Source organism: Arvicola amphibius, chromosome 3 (genome assembly GCF_903992535.2).
Source record: "Arvicola amphibius chromosome 3, mArvAmp1.2, whole genome shotgun sequence".
NCBI lineage: Eukaryota > Metazoa > Chordata > Mammalia > Rodentia > Cricetidae > Arvicola > Arvicola amphibius.
The window spans coordinates 170,585,253-170,600,048 of NC_052049.1; the positions used below are offsets into that span (position 1 = coordinate 170,585,253).

The 14,796-nt window shown below is 44.1% G+C and overlaps 1 protein-coding gene across 2 annotated transcripts in view; it reads right to left on the reverse strand.

Annotated features, from left to right (window-relative positions):
* Window positions 1–9,402, reverse strand: part of Acp3 (acid phosphatase 3) — a 46,527-nt gene extending 37,125 nt beyond the window's left edge. For both annotated transcript variants that reach the window (XR_005284720.1, XM_038323599.1), the window contains exon 1: window positions 9,245–9,402. Coding sequence is in view for 1 of the 2 variants with exons in the window: in XM_038323599.1 (XP_038179527.1) it covers window positions 9,245–9,355 (111 nt within the window). In the remaining variant the exon portion in view is untranslated. The remainder of the gene's footprint in view (window positions 1–9,244) is intronic.
* Between the last annotated feature and the right edge of the window lie 5,394 nt (window positions 9,403–14,796).

Below are 14,796 nucleotides of genomic sequence, written 5' to 3' on the forward strand. Positions count from 1 at the left end.
GCCGTGGTCCTCCTGCTTCAGCCTCCCAGTGGGATTGCAGGCATGACCCACCACACCTGGATTTCCTGGCCACTCTTGCTGCTAGTCCTTCCTATCCATGAGCATGGGAGATATTTATCTTCTGATATCTTCAATTTCTTTCTACCATACTAGTCTCTCACTTGCTTGGCTAGAGTTACACCAAAGATATTTTATTTATCTGTGGCTATTGTGAAAGGTGTCATTTCTCTGACTTCTTTCTCAGCCCGTTTATCATTTGTATACGGGAGGGCTACTGATTTTTTTGAGTTAATCTTGTACACAGCCACTTCACTGAAGATGTTTATCAGCTTTAGGAGTTCCGTGGTAGAAATTTTTGGGTTAATTAATTAATACTATCATGTGATCTGCTAGTTATGATAGTATTTTTTTTAAATAAGGAATTCCTATGAGCCCACTGCCGGCTCCTATGATCAGTCTGAATATAGTTAGTATTTAACTTACAACCTTATCACTCTTAGAAATATATTTTATTGCTCTTTGCAACAAATTCAAAGTCCTTATAAGAGCTCTTCCCCGCCCCCTAAACCCTACCTGATCAGGTCCCTCCTTCCCTCAGTTTATTGTCTTGCTAAATGGGCTTAGCCACAGGAGCCCTCCTGCCGGCCCAACCCCAGCGCCTTTATCTGCTTTGAATGCCCAGTGTTTGCGGTTTCTCTGCTCTCGCTCTCTCTCTCTCTCTCTCTCTCTCTCTCTCTCTCTCTCTCTCTCTCTCTCTCTCTCTCAGTGGGGAAACATGAAAGTAGCCCTTGCATAACTTCAACCTTTTCTTACTGTTTTGTTTCCATCTCTAATATTTTCTGGTTGTGTTCTTTAGAGATTAAAAAATATATTACCTGGTTCCTCCTCTTTCACACTAGCTAGTTTTCTCGTTGCTGTGACAAAATACCTGACAATAACACTTAAGAAAAAGAAGGGAGGCTTTTACTCTGGCTCTGGCTTTGGATATGATCTGTTATGGCGAGGAGGGCATGGTACGGGGAATGCGAAACAGATGGTCACATTGCATATGTAGTCAAGAAGCATAGCCAGGGAGGGGAATTCTGGTGGTCAGTCAGATTTCTCTTGTTTAAAACCCTCCATTTTATCCAGTCTAGGACCCTGGGCCCTAGGATGGACTTGCCAGCATTCAGAGTGTGTCTTCCCTCCTCAGTGAAACCTCTCAGGATATACTTTCAGACATGCCCAAGGAATGTCCCTAAGCCATGCCAGAGCTAGTCAAGTTGATACTGCAGCTTCCTAGGAAGTCCTTGGAAGCAGAACCCCTGTGGAAATGGCCACCGCCTAGAACACAATAACACACAAAAGGCCTGTCTGGATGAGCAAATGGACCCTGGGTTGGGTCTCCTTCCTCCAGGCTGCTGGAAGCATCTTTCTACCCCTCTGGTGTCACAAGAGCTTCTGATTTTCATTGTCATGTAGCAAGAAGCTATGCTGTGCCATCCTGTTTTCTTCCTTCTTCCCTTGCCCTCAACCTCCCCTTCTACCATGCCAATTTCTGCCTTTGATTCAGAACAGTGAGTCTTGCCTTGGGCTCTGCTGGAGTTTTAACAAACCACCGTGTTGTCCTTTCTGGTTTAAAGCTCTAGATAGCAGAAAAACCTTGGGACGTCTTTGGATCCAAACTCCAGTCCTCACACTCACAGCCATCTCCCCAGTCCTATTTTCTCCTTTTAAGGAACTAAGAAATAAACCTATTGGCAGATAATCAGAACATAAGACAGTTTGGGCAGAAACGATGATTGTCATAGATGAATACCATAAGAGGTAAGTGGGAGAGCCAGCTGTAAAGAGTCAGTATGCAGTTACATCCTGCCCTGGCCATGAGGAAGATGTGAGAGGCCTAAGCAAGATTTTTCTCCAGGGCCCAGGAAGAGCAAGAAGCCCACAGGAAAGGGAAGTGGTGCAAACCGCCTGTTGCATTGTACGCAAGCTGTAAACAGAAAGATCTGCTATCCTGGTTACCTAGGCCATGTTTCAGGCCCCAGCGTTGTCAACCACTGCCCCAGGGACCCTGAGAAAATGACTGAACTCAAAGTTCTGCGTGTCTCGGTTTCTCTTTCCAGGTAACAACAAAATCATTTTTTGATCAGTCGAGAGCAACATGAGAACTGCATGTGTAATAGTATATGTGTAAGTAGTATGTGTGAGTACTGAGTACACAGGGTACATTCGGTCCACGGTATTTCTTATTATGTTTGTTACTAATGTTATTCACATCCACAACTGTCCTGTGTGCTTCCTATCCTGTTGAAGGTGGTTTGTAGCATCCAGGGCATATTCTGTTGAGCAAAGGAAAACAGCCTCTCTTTCAAGAAACACCTCTATTAATATCTAGTCATCTTCCCGAATAAGCATTTACCTAAGAGTCGTGTTGCTTTTGCTTTTGGATTTGGGCCACTCTGCAAACTTGACTTTTCTAGATTGGCAACCTAAAATGTTTTGAGCCAAATACAGCCTCTCTAATGAATGAGTGCAGTGCTCTGAAAATTTGCTAAATGTGTGGACAGGCAAGTGGAAAGAAGTTCCTGAACTTGCAAGCTTAGACTGACTCCTGCCTGGCTGACACCAGTTCTCAGGACCATCATCCCCCAGCACCCACATCTGCAGAATGTGCTGGTTGCCAGAGGCATCTGCTGTTCCTGGGCATTCATGACTAGGGAGCCACACAGTGAGGGAGACAGAGCAGGAGGCTGTTTGTGAGCAAAAGAACCACTTTTTCTTTTCCAGAGGGACATTTTTTATGTAATGACTCTCTTTACAATCCAGAATAGGATTTATTGAATGCCGGGCCATTAAAGACGAGGTCTAGGTCAAAACAAAACGAAACAACAACAGCAATAACTCGGCCCTCATGTGACACTAATATGCCTTTTGGGTAATTTGGAAGACTGAGTGTGAAAAGTCAAGTCCCTGGCATCTGGTAGATGTTTACAACCCATTACTTACACTTGAAATTCTACTTCAATTGAAGTCAAGAAGAAAAAGGGGAACTGGTCTTGCAAAGTCCATGCCTGTGGCCAAAGACATTGTCTAGACACAGACAGTGACGATGAAGGCAAATCGAATGTCTCTGCCACCAAAAGGCATGAAGGAATTGAATGGGCCAGTATACTGAGTAAAATAGCAATAGGTTTGTGATTCTGCATCTCCCACCAACACATGCTTCTCTTGTGTTTATTGGGCCAAAGCCTGAATCTAGGAAGAAAGTGGACTGAACTTAAAAGATATGTAAATACTTACCTGATCCGTTTGAGAATAAAAAGAATGAACTGGTTACATGAATGGTTAGTATATGAAGATCAGTGCTTGTCACAATGATCCGTGTACTCACGAGAGAGGCATAAGAACTTATGCATTTCCTTAAGCCTCATTACTCCATGAGGTGTTATTAGTCCCATTTCCAGTGATGACTCACAGACTGGTTAAGTGGCTCATCTAGAGCCACACAGCTAGCACTGGGTTGAGTTGGCATGGCCACCCAAGTGGTCTGATTCTTGGGTCTGCAGTTTCTGCTACAGTGCTCTGTTGTATGGTAACCATACAATAGCTGTGTGAGCTACTTTCTAACATTCTCTACCTGTTCTACCTCCACGGCGTCCTCATCTCTCCAGTGACCCACATTAAAATCATGGAGTCCTTGGCTATTTGCCCTTTCCTGCAATATTTACAACCCGCTAGATTCTGTTTGCACAATTTAGAGCATTACCTCTGCTTTCCAAGTCTACTGTATTCTTTCCAGTTGGGTCTTCGCAATGCTTTCTTTGTCTGAATTGTGGTGTGATTGTCCCTCTATTTTCAACCCTAGCCTTTCTCCACAAGGCACACCAGATGCACAGAACTGAATGTCCCCAAGGGGGAAAAATAAGCTGGAGTTAATAGGTGGGGAAGACATATATGCAAAAGAGTGGTGTGGTTGGTCTACGAAGCAAGAAGAGCTGCTAACAGTCCAACATCTGTCTCCTTTCTTTGCCACTACTCAATCAACAAGTTATCTAATAATGAAGGGTCTCCTCAGACCTTGGGGACATTATGGTAAGCAGCCTGAGCTGGTCCCACCAGCTATAATGCAGTTCTAGAGATAGGAGGGAGCCAGAAGAGTCTAACTCATAGAGTCAGAGAGTAGAACACTGGCTTCCAGAGGGCTAACAGATATGTGCAGCCTTCTGACATAGTAATGAGATAGTCATCTGCAAAATAAATTCATTGTTAAAGTGAATTTACAAGGCTACGTTGGGTCAAATTCATAGCTATCCTTGGTCAGATGCTGCCCATGAGCCAAAGGTTGGACAGGCCCAGATGGGAAGGACCAAACAAGGAGTCACCAGGTAATGGGTTTGAAGTTTCAGTTTTGAAAGAAAGTTCCAGAGCTTCATGGTGATGGTGGAAGCCTGTGGATATACTTACACCATCGAAACCTATTCTTAAGATGGTTAAGACCATACACTTTAAAATTAACTAGAGATCATCTACAGTTTAACCAAAAACGTTAGAAACCTTCCATTTTAGATGGCGACTCTGTTGTGGAATAATACATTCCTTTACACTGTGTGAAGATGTGTCACTGTGATTGATTTAATAAAGAGCTGCATGGCCACCAGCTAGTCAGGAAGAGGTTAAGGTGGGAACTTCTGGGGACAAGGGAGCTCTGGAAAGAACAGAGAAGTCACCAGTGGAGACAAAAGGAAGAGACATGCAGGAGGAGACTAAAATCCGTGAGTCATGTGGCAACACGTAGATGAATAAAAATGGGTTAATTTAAGTTATAAGAACTAATAAGACAAGCCTAAGCTTTCATAATTAATAACAAGTCTCTGTGTCATGTTTTATGAGTTGGCGGCCTAAAGAAAAGTCCGTCTACATGACTCCAAGCAGCACTTCATGTTGGCCCCATTCACACTTCCATATCTAAATCATGTCACTGGATCCTGAAGATGACCTGTGAAGGTGGAAGCTTAGCCGTGGTTGCTATCATCAGCTTTAAGTTTAGGGAACTTGAAACTCAGTTGTTTTCATCAATGGCCTGTTTTTGCTCCCAGACCTGGTTAACAAACATTAGTGGAATTGAGTTAGCAAAAAATTCTGTGCTTTTTTTTTAAGGTATCATTTTCAACTTCGGTTCTAACAAAAAAGCACTAGAAAACTAATCATGGGATTGACTGCTAATCCTTGAGGCGTGGGCGTGAAGAAGATGGGTGGTCCTGGAAATAAGCAATGGCTAGCATCAATGTGCAGGGCCAACCTCGACTAGGTTATCATCCCACTGAAGAGGAAGCATGCACAGGTCTTGGAGGCGCTTTGAGCCAAGAATACGCTATGACTCAGGTAAGACTGCAGAAATCAGGTCAACCCTGAAGAATACAAGGAGGTGCGGTGTTATGAGTCATCATCCCTCTTTAGAAACAGCCAGAAGAGCAACCCAGAATTTTTGTCTGTCTGAGATCACCTGACTTGTGGTTTTCCCCTTGCTAGAGGGAGAGAAGATTTACAATGGCATCCTCTCTTTCTGGTGGGATAATACGATGTGTGAGATTACTGTAAAAAGAAAGCAAGTGAGCGTGTGTGGAAAATGAGCAGGTATATGGGCAAAGCAAGACTGGCCCTGAGTGATAATTACCAAAGCTGGCTGCCGCATATGCTGAGACTCAGCAAACTTACTCTCCTCTCTCTATAAAGTTAAAAATACCAATTCTCCATAGACCGTCTAGGAAGGTGTTCACATAGTCGTGCCAAGAAGCAGTTCACTTCATAGATTCCTTCCCTGAAATCCATAGTGCCTGTTGAAGATGTATTTCATTCAACGGTTTAAAGAGACCCTTTTAAAACATGGAAACCTGTATTAGACTTAACTTCTTCCTTTTTTTTTTCATCCAACTGTTAATAAGTGGTCAAACCACAATTTCACAGGAAATACTTTTATAAGTTTGTTTTAAAAGATCATGTAAATTAGCTGGGAAGTGGTGGTTCACGTCTTTTTAATCTCAGCACTTGGAGGCAGAGACAGGTGGATCTCTGAGTTCAAGGCCAGCCTGGTCTCCAGAGCAAATTCCAGGACAGCTACAGAAACGGATCACGTAGGACTGGCGAATGGTTAGGTAGGTAAAAAGGGCTTGCTGCTCAAGCCTGATGCCTTGACTTTCATCCCTGGAATTCAGTGTTGGAAGGAGAGATCAACTCCCCCAAACTGTCCTCTGACTTTACATGTGTTCCATGGTGTGTGTGTGTGTGTGATGTGTATGTGTCCAATTTAGTAGTGGGCTGAGCATGTACTCCTTCTTGGCTGCTTGTCTGGCATAATGAGGCTTTGGATTCACGCCTGAGACCTTGGACTCAGTCCCCAGCACTACATAAACAAACAAACAAACAAACAAACAAATCACAGGTTTGTTCACCAGCAAGAACCAGAACCAAAGGCAGTCTCCTCTTTTTTCTCCACAAATAGCTTTTCAGAATTGAGGATTTATTTTTCTTGGATTATGGAGGAAAAACAAGGAAACCTTCTCCAGCCTCTGAGTCAGGGTAATGTGACAAACTGTACAATTGGCTCAGATCAGCTCCAGGTTCTGGGTTATGTGCAATTAACAGAGATAGCTGGAATCTAGTAATCAGGGGCAAGGTCAAAGGCATCACACAGTGAGTTTGAGGCTACCTTTCTACCCGTGTGACCACTACCCGGCTTCCTAACCTCTTTCACTTGTATCTTCATCTTGAAAGCAGAAACACAAGAAGTTTGTGGGTGGGTTTTTGTTGTTTTATTTTTGTTTTTTTGAGACAGGATCTCATGTAGGACAGGCTGGTCTTGCACTAGCTTTTAAGATAACTTTGAAATTCTGATCCTGCTGCCTCTACCTCCTGAGTAATGGGGTTACTAGATTTGGGGTATGTACTACTTGGATTTCTCTCTCTCTCTCTCTCTCTCTCTCTCTCTCTCTCTCTCTCTCTCTCTCTCTGTCTCTGTCTGTCTGTCTCTGTCTGACAGGATTTCTCTGTAGCTTTAGAGCCTGTCCTGGAACTAGCTCTTGCAGACCAGGCTGGCCTTGAACTCACAGAGATCTGCCTGCCTCTGCCTCCTGAATGCTGGGATTAAAGGCGTGCGCCACCACTGCCCAACTTTTGTCTCTGTTTTATTCATTCGTTGGGTAGTTTTCTGAGACAGAATCTTGTAGCTCAAATTTTAATTGGACTTAAATTATAAAGACTCAGAGTCAGATACTGGGGTGAAAGCTGAAATATCAGAGAAGCAGAGAAGCCAGTCACTAGAGTTCTTAGCTCTCTGAATGCTCAGACCAAAGGAACAAGATCCTGTCTCTATGAATCCTCAGGCTGAACACTGTCTCTATGAAACTTCAGACTAAATCCCTGAGTTCCTGTCTCCTCCTGTTTTATGTTCCTCTCTCTGCCCAGCCATATCACTCCTGTCTCTACCTCCCTAGTGCTGGGATTAAAAGCATGGGATCCCAAGTGCTGGGATCAAAGGTGTGAGCTCCATTTCTCTTTTAGACTGAGTCACTCTCGTGTAGTCAGTCTGACCTTGAACTCAGAGAGAATTCATCTGCCTCTGTCTCCTGAGTTCTGGGATTAAAGGCATGTGCCACCACCACCTGGCTACTTGTTCTCTTAATAAACTCCCAAGGATTTTTCTGAATGTTCGATCTAACCATTCATGTACACTCAAATAGTCTATCATGAATAAAAGAAAGAAAATGGTAGTTTTGACTTTTATCATCAGAGAGAAGTTGTTTTGTTAGAGGCCAAGGAAGACAAATCAAATCGCCCATTATTTAACATTCATAGGAAGAAGCCACTGTAGGAAGAGTGGTTAATGTTTGCTTTAGGCAGTACTGGTTAAGTTTTGAGTTGTTGGAGAGTTGCCTTTGTAGCTTGGTTTCTCTTCAAGGAAGAATTAACTGGTAGTCACTGAACATATTTCAACTGAGAGTGGAGAGGCAGAAAGGTTGGGAAAGAAACCATAACCATTTGGCAGCAGCAGCAGCAAGCTACCTGGGTTGTGGGTGGACTCAGCGAGCTGCCACTGCATGAAGCTAACTGGAGCTCACTTGCTGTCTCAGAGAAGACTGCCATCAAGCCACCGGGCTCCAAGCCCAGTGTGACAAGCCCAGCACAACCCAAGACAACTCCACGTTCCCTACACTCTTCTAAAGAGCACATTGGCAAGGAGCTCATGCATGTCAGGGAAAGCGCACTGCAGGAGGTACAGGCTGGAACGTTGCTTGATCAACACAGTAGCCTGGCAGCTGGCAAATGGTTTTCAGGAAGAGGATTGGCGTTTTCTTGGTTTTTCTCCTCTTTCTTTCCTGACTCAAAACCGGTAAAGATTTACCAGTTAAGCATCATGATTTATGTAACAAGAAAGATTTTCCTGCAAAGGATTTTCCTCACTGACAGGAGAGGAACAGCACATTGAAGGCTTAGGTGAGAGGGACCCCTTTCTCTAAATCTTGAAAATAGCTTCTGACTATTCTTGCAGAAGGAAAACATGCTTATAAATCCTCCAACTTCCACTATACTAAATAAAAAAATGTAAACGGCAATGGAGGATGTGAAATAAAAGGAGGTGAGGGGGGAGAGGCAGATGCTTTTAATTTTGAAAACGCTCTTTCCATATGTTTCTAACTCTCTATTGTATATATATTTTCCCCCTGACACCAGGCAGCATACACCTCTCTCCTTTTTTATTCATGGCTTATTACAGTGGCGATATGTAGGGGACATCATGATTTTAATGGTCAACTAAATCAGTTGATAGTTCTGAAATTCTGTGCTCAGTTTCTCTTTTGCGCTCCCAAATATACACAACAAACATATGCGCCTATGTTGCGAAAAACTTAAGGAGTGACTTCAGAAAGTGACTGTTCTTTGATTTGAAAACAAATGATCATTAAATGGAAAGAAGCCAGGCTGGCTCCTGGCATATAAACAGCACTAGCTGTGACTTCCCCTGTCAGGGGAATCACAGAGGGCAGGAATCAGACCAGAGGGCAGCTGTGAAGTCTGTAACGAAACAGTGCCCTTGACGGCAAATGGGAATGCTATCTTCGTTCAAGCCAGCTTGCACTACTGTCCACTTTCCGAGTCTGAACACCGGCTGGTCTCAGGCAGATAACAGAAAGGAAACATGAAAGGTGACATTTGGCAATTTCTCTGACCCTGGTAACAGGAAGAACAATGAAAAAAATGTACTTACCAACGTTACAAACTTCAACTCCTTGGCTTGGCCTGGGTCCGGGCGGAGGGAAAGCAGGAGCAGGCAGACAAGGCTTACTGCCCTGACCAGGTGCAGAGGGACAGCTCTCATGGTGGGACAGAGCTGCTTCTGGCAGCAGTAGGAGGTGCTGCACTCCAGAGGCCTCCTGGAGGGAAGTGCCTATTTAATCAAGAGATTGACAGGAAGGCGGGGCCACGTTCTTCCCTAGTTGGATTTCAAGAAGGGTGGGGCAGGGCTTGGCATGCAAATAATGCCTGATGTTCAAGATCCCAGTCTTTTCTACTTCATTTGGGAGCCGGAAGCCCAAAGAGGCTCAGCTGGAGCGGTTCAAGGCCTCCATGCCTGCCTCCGCCTTTGCTTTCAGCCCAGCTTCCACATCTGGATGGTGATGCTGTGCTGGCTTGGAGGCACCCACCTGGGAAGAAACCCTCCCTGCCTCTGGAAGGCGTAGGCTTCAGCGCTTAGTGTTTGAAGGAGCTTCAGTTGTGGGCATGTGTTGACATGACGAGGCTTATTCTCCTGCCAAAGGTGGTGTCTGCATTTCAACTCTCGTGCAGTCAATAAAAGTGTTTTTATGAGGCAGGAAAGTGAGGATGGGGATATGTTGAAGATTTCTCTTCATGCCTTAAGGCATTTGGGGGTCATTTGTGGCATTGCAAAGTTGGGGTTGGAGGCCCCCCTTTTTTTTCGAGACAGGGTTTCTCTGTGGCTTTGGAGCCTGTCCTGGAACTAGCTCTGTAGACCAGGCTGCTCTCAAACTCACAGAGATCCGCCTGCCTCTGCCTCCCGAGTGCTGGGATTAAAGGCGTGCGCCACCATGGCCCGGGTCCCCCACCCCTTTTTCTTTTTAGAAAGAATACACACAAACAATAACAAACAACTTGCAGTTGCCACCTGAACTTCTACAAATAAGCCTAACAAACTCCCTTGGTCACAGACCCAAGACAAATAGCAACAAAGAAGCTAACATAGCAGCAGGCCAATTGGGAAGAGGGGATTAGCTGGGTAGGAGGAGAGTAAGACAGGTATGGGGGTAAAAAAGATGGAAATGCACTATGTACATGTATGGAAATGTCACAGTGAAATCTGTTATGATGTAGAACTAACAGATGCCAGTGACTGTAGTGAGGGGCTGCGGACCGCTTCCCGCCGCCGGACTCCTGGCCGCCCGGCTCCCACACGGCTAGCTTTACACCAGAAATAACAACGCACCAATTGTATTCTTTTAAATACTGCCTGGCCCCATTAGTTTCAGCCTCTTATTAGCTAATTCTCACATTTTGCTTTAACCCATATTTAGTATTTGTGTAGCACCACGAGGGGTGGCTTACCGGGAAGATTCTAGCCTGAATCCAACTCGGAGAGGAGAGTCATGGCGCCCAGACGTGGATAACTGGATCCACAGAAAGCCTGAGAAAGCTTGGGAAAGACTAAAGCATGTTTTCTTGATAGCAGCAATTTCTCAGGTCTGCTCTGCTTGCTAGAGGCAAACGAGCACTCTCATCTAAGAGAGGCTTCCTGACTCAGCTTTAGCTGCAAAACTGTGCAGCTCTTTTAAGAGGTCCTGGCACGAAACACTTAATGGTGTTGATGAAAAGCTGAACGTGTGCTTTTCGGTTTTCAGCCGAAGCAGGAAAAAAGCTGTGCCGTTTTAAAATGCTGGCATTCTGATACGTCCTGCCAGGGCAAACTCTGACCCTTTCAAGCAGGCGGTCCTGACTATGGAGCTTTTGATTGTTGTTTAACACTGTTGCAGCTTGCTTGCTGGCAGGGACCTTGAACCGCCACAGAGTTGTGGTGATAAACATGGCTACAGCCGGTACCTCTTCCGTGAGGCTGAAAAGCTAAGGAATGGGCTGGATCTAGCTGCCAAAGTCACGGCTTTAGTCCTACCGATATTGTTTGGTAAATTAAAGACTCATGTAGTCACAAAAAGAGAGATATACAGTAAAAGAAAGATTCAAAGTCGAAGAAAACGTCTAAATAGTTTACTATGTGTTAAAAATATATGCAGGCTAAAGGTTAAAGTTCTTAAAAGTAAAAAAAAAGGAAGTAGTTGGGTGTGGTAGTACACACCTTTAATCCCAACACTTGGGAGGTAGAGGTAGATTGACCTCTGTGACTTCAAGGTGTAGTAGCACATACCTTTAATCCCAATTCCTGGGAGACAGAGACAGACGGATCTCTGAGAGTTCAAGGACAGTTGCCGTGAAACCAGCCACCTGGTCAGACAGGCTGAATCTTTCCTGGTAAGACACCACTACGTGGTGCTACACAGATTATTAGAAATGGGTTAATCAAGATGTAAGAATTAGACAATAAGAGGCTGGAACTAATGGGTCAGGCAGTGTTTAAATGAATACAGTTTGTGTGTTCTTACTTCGGGTGTAAATCTAACCATGCAGGAGCAGGGCAGGACGAAAAGCAGGCCTGCCCGCAGCTCATCACTACAAGTAACAAACACCAAAACAATGAAACAAACGAATAAATGAACAAAACCCAAGCAAAACCAAAGAAGCCCACACTGCTTTCTTTGCTTTATTGACAGTCAACAATTTTGGTTATGAACCTTCTGGAAGAAACACATCCTTGACTCTCTAGCCATGATGTCACTGGAATGCTAAGGAAGAGGATGGTATGCAGAGAGGACACTTGGCTTTCTGTCTTCTCCCACCCTGTCTGTCTCACCACTGACTGAAACACCTGCTGGAGAGGCTCGGTAAGAACCTGCAGGTGAAGTGGGTGGAGCCGAGGGAGGGCCTGCTGTGACGTTTCCGCCCCCAGGATGGAGGAAGAACAATGGCTTGCCCACAACATCGTCAGCATTGTATTAAATTTACCAGGACAGCAGGTTGCATTGCCGTGTAGTCATTAGAAGCCCTGGGGGGTGGCGTGTGGGAGAGTTGTGGTTCTTCTGGTATGGGGAAGTCAGAATTTGCGTGCGTGTGGTAGGATTATGCTTTTAAAAGGATGCGTGCTCTCCTCTTTGGGTTCCCCACCAGATAGTTTTACCAAGTGCGGGGATGAGAAGATGGGTGCAAGGCCAAGGATGGCTGCCCAGCGCCGTGGTTTGCGATGTCCCCTGCAAATTCGTGTGTTTTGACGCACGGTTTTCAGCTGGTGTCGCTGTTTTACAATGTTGTGAGTCTCTGGGGAGGTAGAGCCAGGCAGCAAGAAATGGGCCACTAGGGACAAGCCTTGAGGTTTTATAGCTGGGCATAGTTGTTCACTCTCTGCTCCCTGTTCTACCAAGATGAAAGAGTGTTAGCTGTGTATTCCTGCCACAATGGAACTGCCTGCAGCGACGATGGACTGTATCTCCTTATAAGACCAAGCATGCCTTTCCTCTCTTGGGTTACTTCCTGTCAGGTAACAAGAAGAAAAGCAATCCAGACCAGGGCGGACAGTTGCCATGGCAATCCCTGCAGCCTTCACCTGGTAACAGAAAGACTCTCTACCAGCTACAGTTCACACAGGCTTAGTCAGCTCCCAATTCTTAACTAGTGCTGGATCCCCGATTCTGCTGAGCATCCCAAGTTCTCAGGTTCCAGTCTCCTTTCTCCTTCTGTCTCCTTTCTTGTTCCCCGAGTCATGCTGGCAACTGCTGTAGTTATGGCCTTTGCCCTTCCTGAAAAGGCTGTGGTTGGATGAGCTACCTGTTTCTTGGACTGTGTAAACATTTTTGATCCTTGTGTCTCTGTGGTATCTCAGTTGAGTTTTTCTCTCCCTCCCAAATGATAAGATTTTAAGAAACATTAGCCTTTTTGTCAAAAACTGCAACACTTCCATTTTGTATCCACAAGGGATAGAAATGTGTTTTTTTCCCACCTTATAAAACCTTGATGCAAATGTTTAACCTTGAACTCCTACCAGGTTAAGACTTTTGTTTACATAAAGGCCTTACTGCATCCCCAAACTTAAGTGCCCCTGTTCTGCCTTCCTCCATTTCCTTCACACAGATTCTTTTAAAATGAGGCAATCCAGGAAGACTGTGAGGTGAAACCCAGCCACTGGGGAAAGACAGGCATCATCTGAGCTACAATAAAAACCAAAGAATGTTGCTTGGTAAATTAAAGACTCATGTGGTTAGAAAAAGAGAGAGAGATAGTAAAGAGAGATTCAAAGACAAAGAAAACCTCTAAATGATTTAGAGTGTGTTAAAAATATATGCAGGATAAAGGTTAAAGTTCTTAAAAGTAAAAATGAAAAAAGGAGTAGTTGGGTGTGGTAGTATACACCTTTAATCCCAACACTTGAGAGGCAGAGGTAGATTGACCTCTGTGACTTCAAGGGGCAGAGGTGGATTGACCTCCGTGACTTCAAGGTGTGGTAGCACACACCTTTAATCCGAACGCCTGGGAGGCAGAGACAGACAGATCTCTGTGAGTTCAAGGTGTGGTAGTATACACCTTTAATCCCAGCATTTGGGAAGCAGAGGCCTGTGGATCTCTCTGAGTTCAAGGACAGCCTGGTCTACAGAGTTATTCCAGGGCAAAGATATACAGAGAACCTGTCTCAAAAAATAAAAGTAAAGCCGGGCAGTGGTGGCGCACGCCTTTAATCCCAGCACTCAGGAGGCAGAGGCAGGCGGATCTCTGAGTTCGAGGCCAGCCTGGTCTACAAGAGCTAGTTCCAGGACAGGCTCTAGAAACTACAGGGAAACCCTGTCTCGAAAAACCAAAAAAAAAAAAAAAAGAAAAAGTAAAAATAAAAGAAATAGAGGTTAAGTAAAGCCACATAAAGATGGAAAATACACAGAGAATCTTGATATTGTATGTTATTATGCTCTCTTTGAATTGTTTGAATGCTGAGGAAGGAGCAACAGCTGCTAAAAGATATTTGTTTATAAATGCTGCTGAACTAATCCAAGATAGATATTTTGAAAATACCTTGACTTCAAAATTTGGATCTAAGGTTATCATACTTTGGAAAAGTTCTTCTTTTGTTTTTACAGAGGATGAGACCCTGTGGATTGCTTCTATCCCAATATGGTATGATAGACCACGCCCTCCTGAAAGGTTGCTGTGAATACCCTCAAAAAATTACTTTGCTCAACTGCTGACTGAGAGGAATGTAGCATACAGGTTACACCATGAAAGATCTGATTAACAGCGCCCCCATTCAGCAGGAAGCAGTTTGGAGAGAAATAACTGTGCCCATATTCCCAAATATTGTTTATAAATGTTCTTTTACATTTAAAGGGGGATATGATATAGATATGAATAATTTACATTGGTATGGATTTTAAGGTTAATTTTGTTATATGTATATGTATTTCTGATCTTGATTAAGTTATTGTGATTGTATAGTTCATTTAAAAATGTAATGTATAATTAGGAAATATAGGTTGTTAATGGATAATAATCTATAATAGTTAGGCTTGTAGTCGTGTTAGATTTTCTAGATATATAGAGATATATTTCAAATAGATAGACATTCTTCATATCTTTCAAAGACTACAGAATATGGCATTTAATATTTTAATAAGTTAGGACTGTTCATGACAATGAGACATGTCTGCTCCTGGCAGT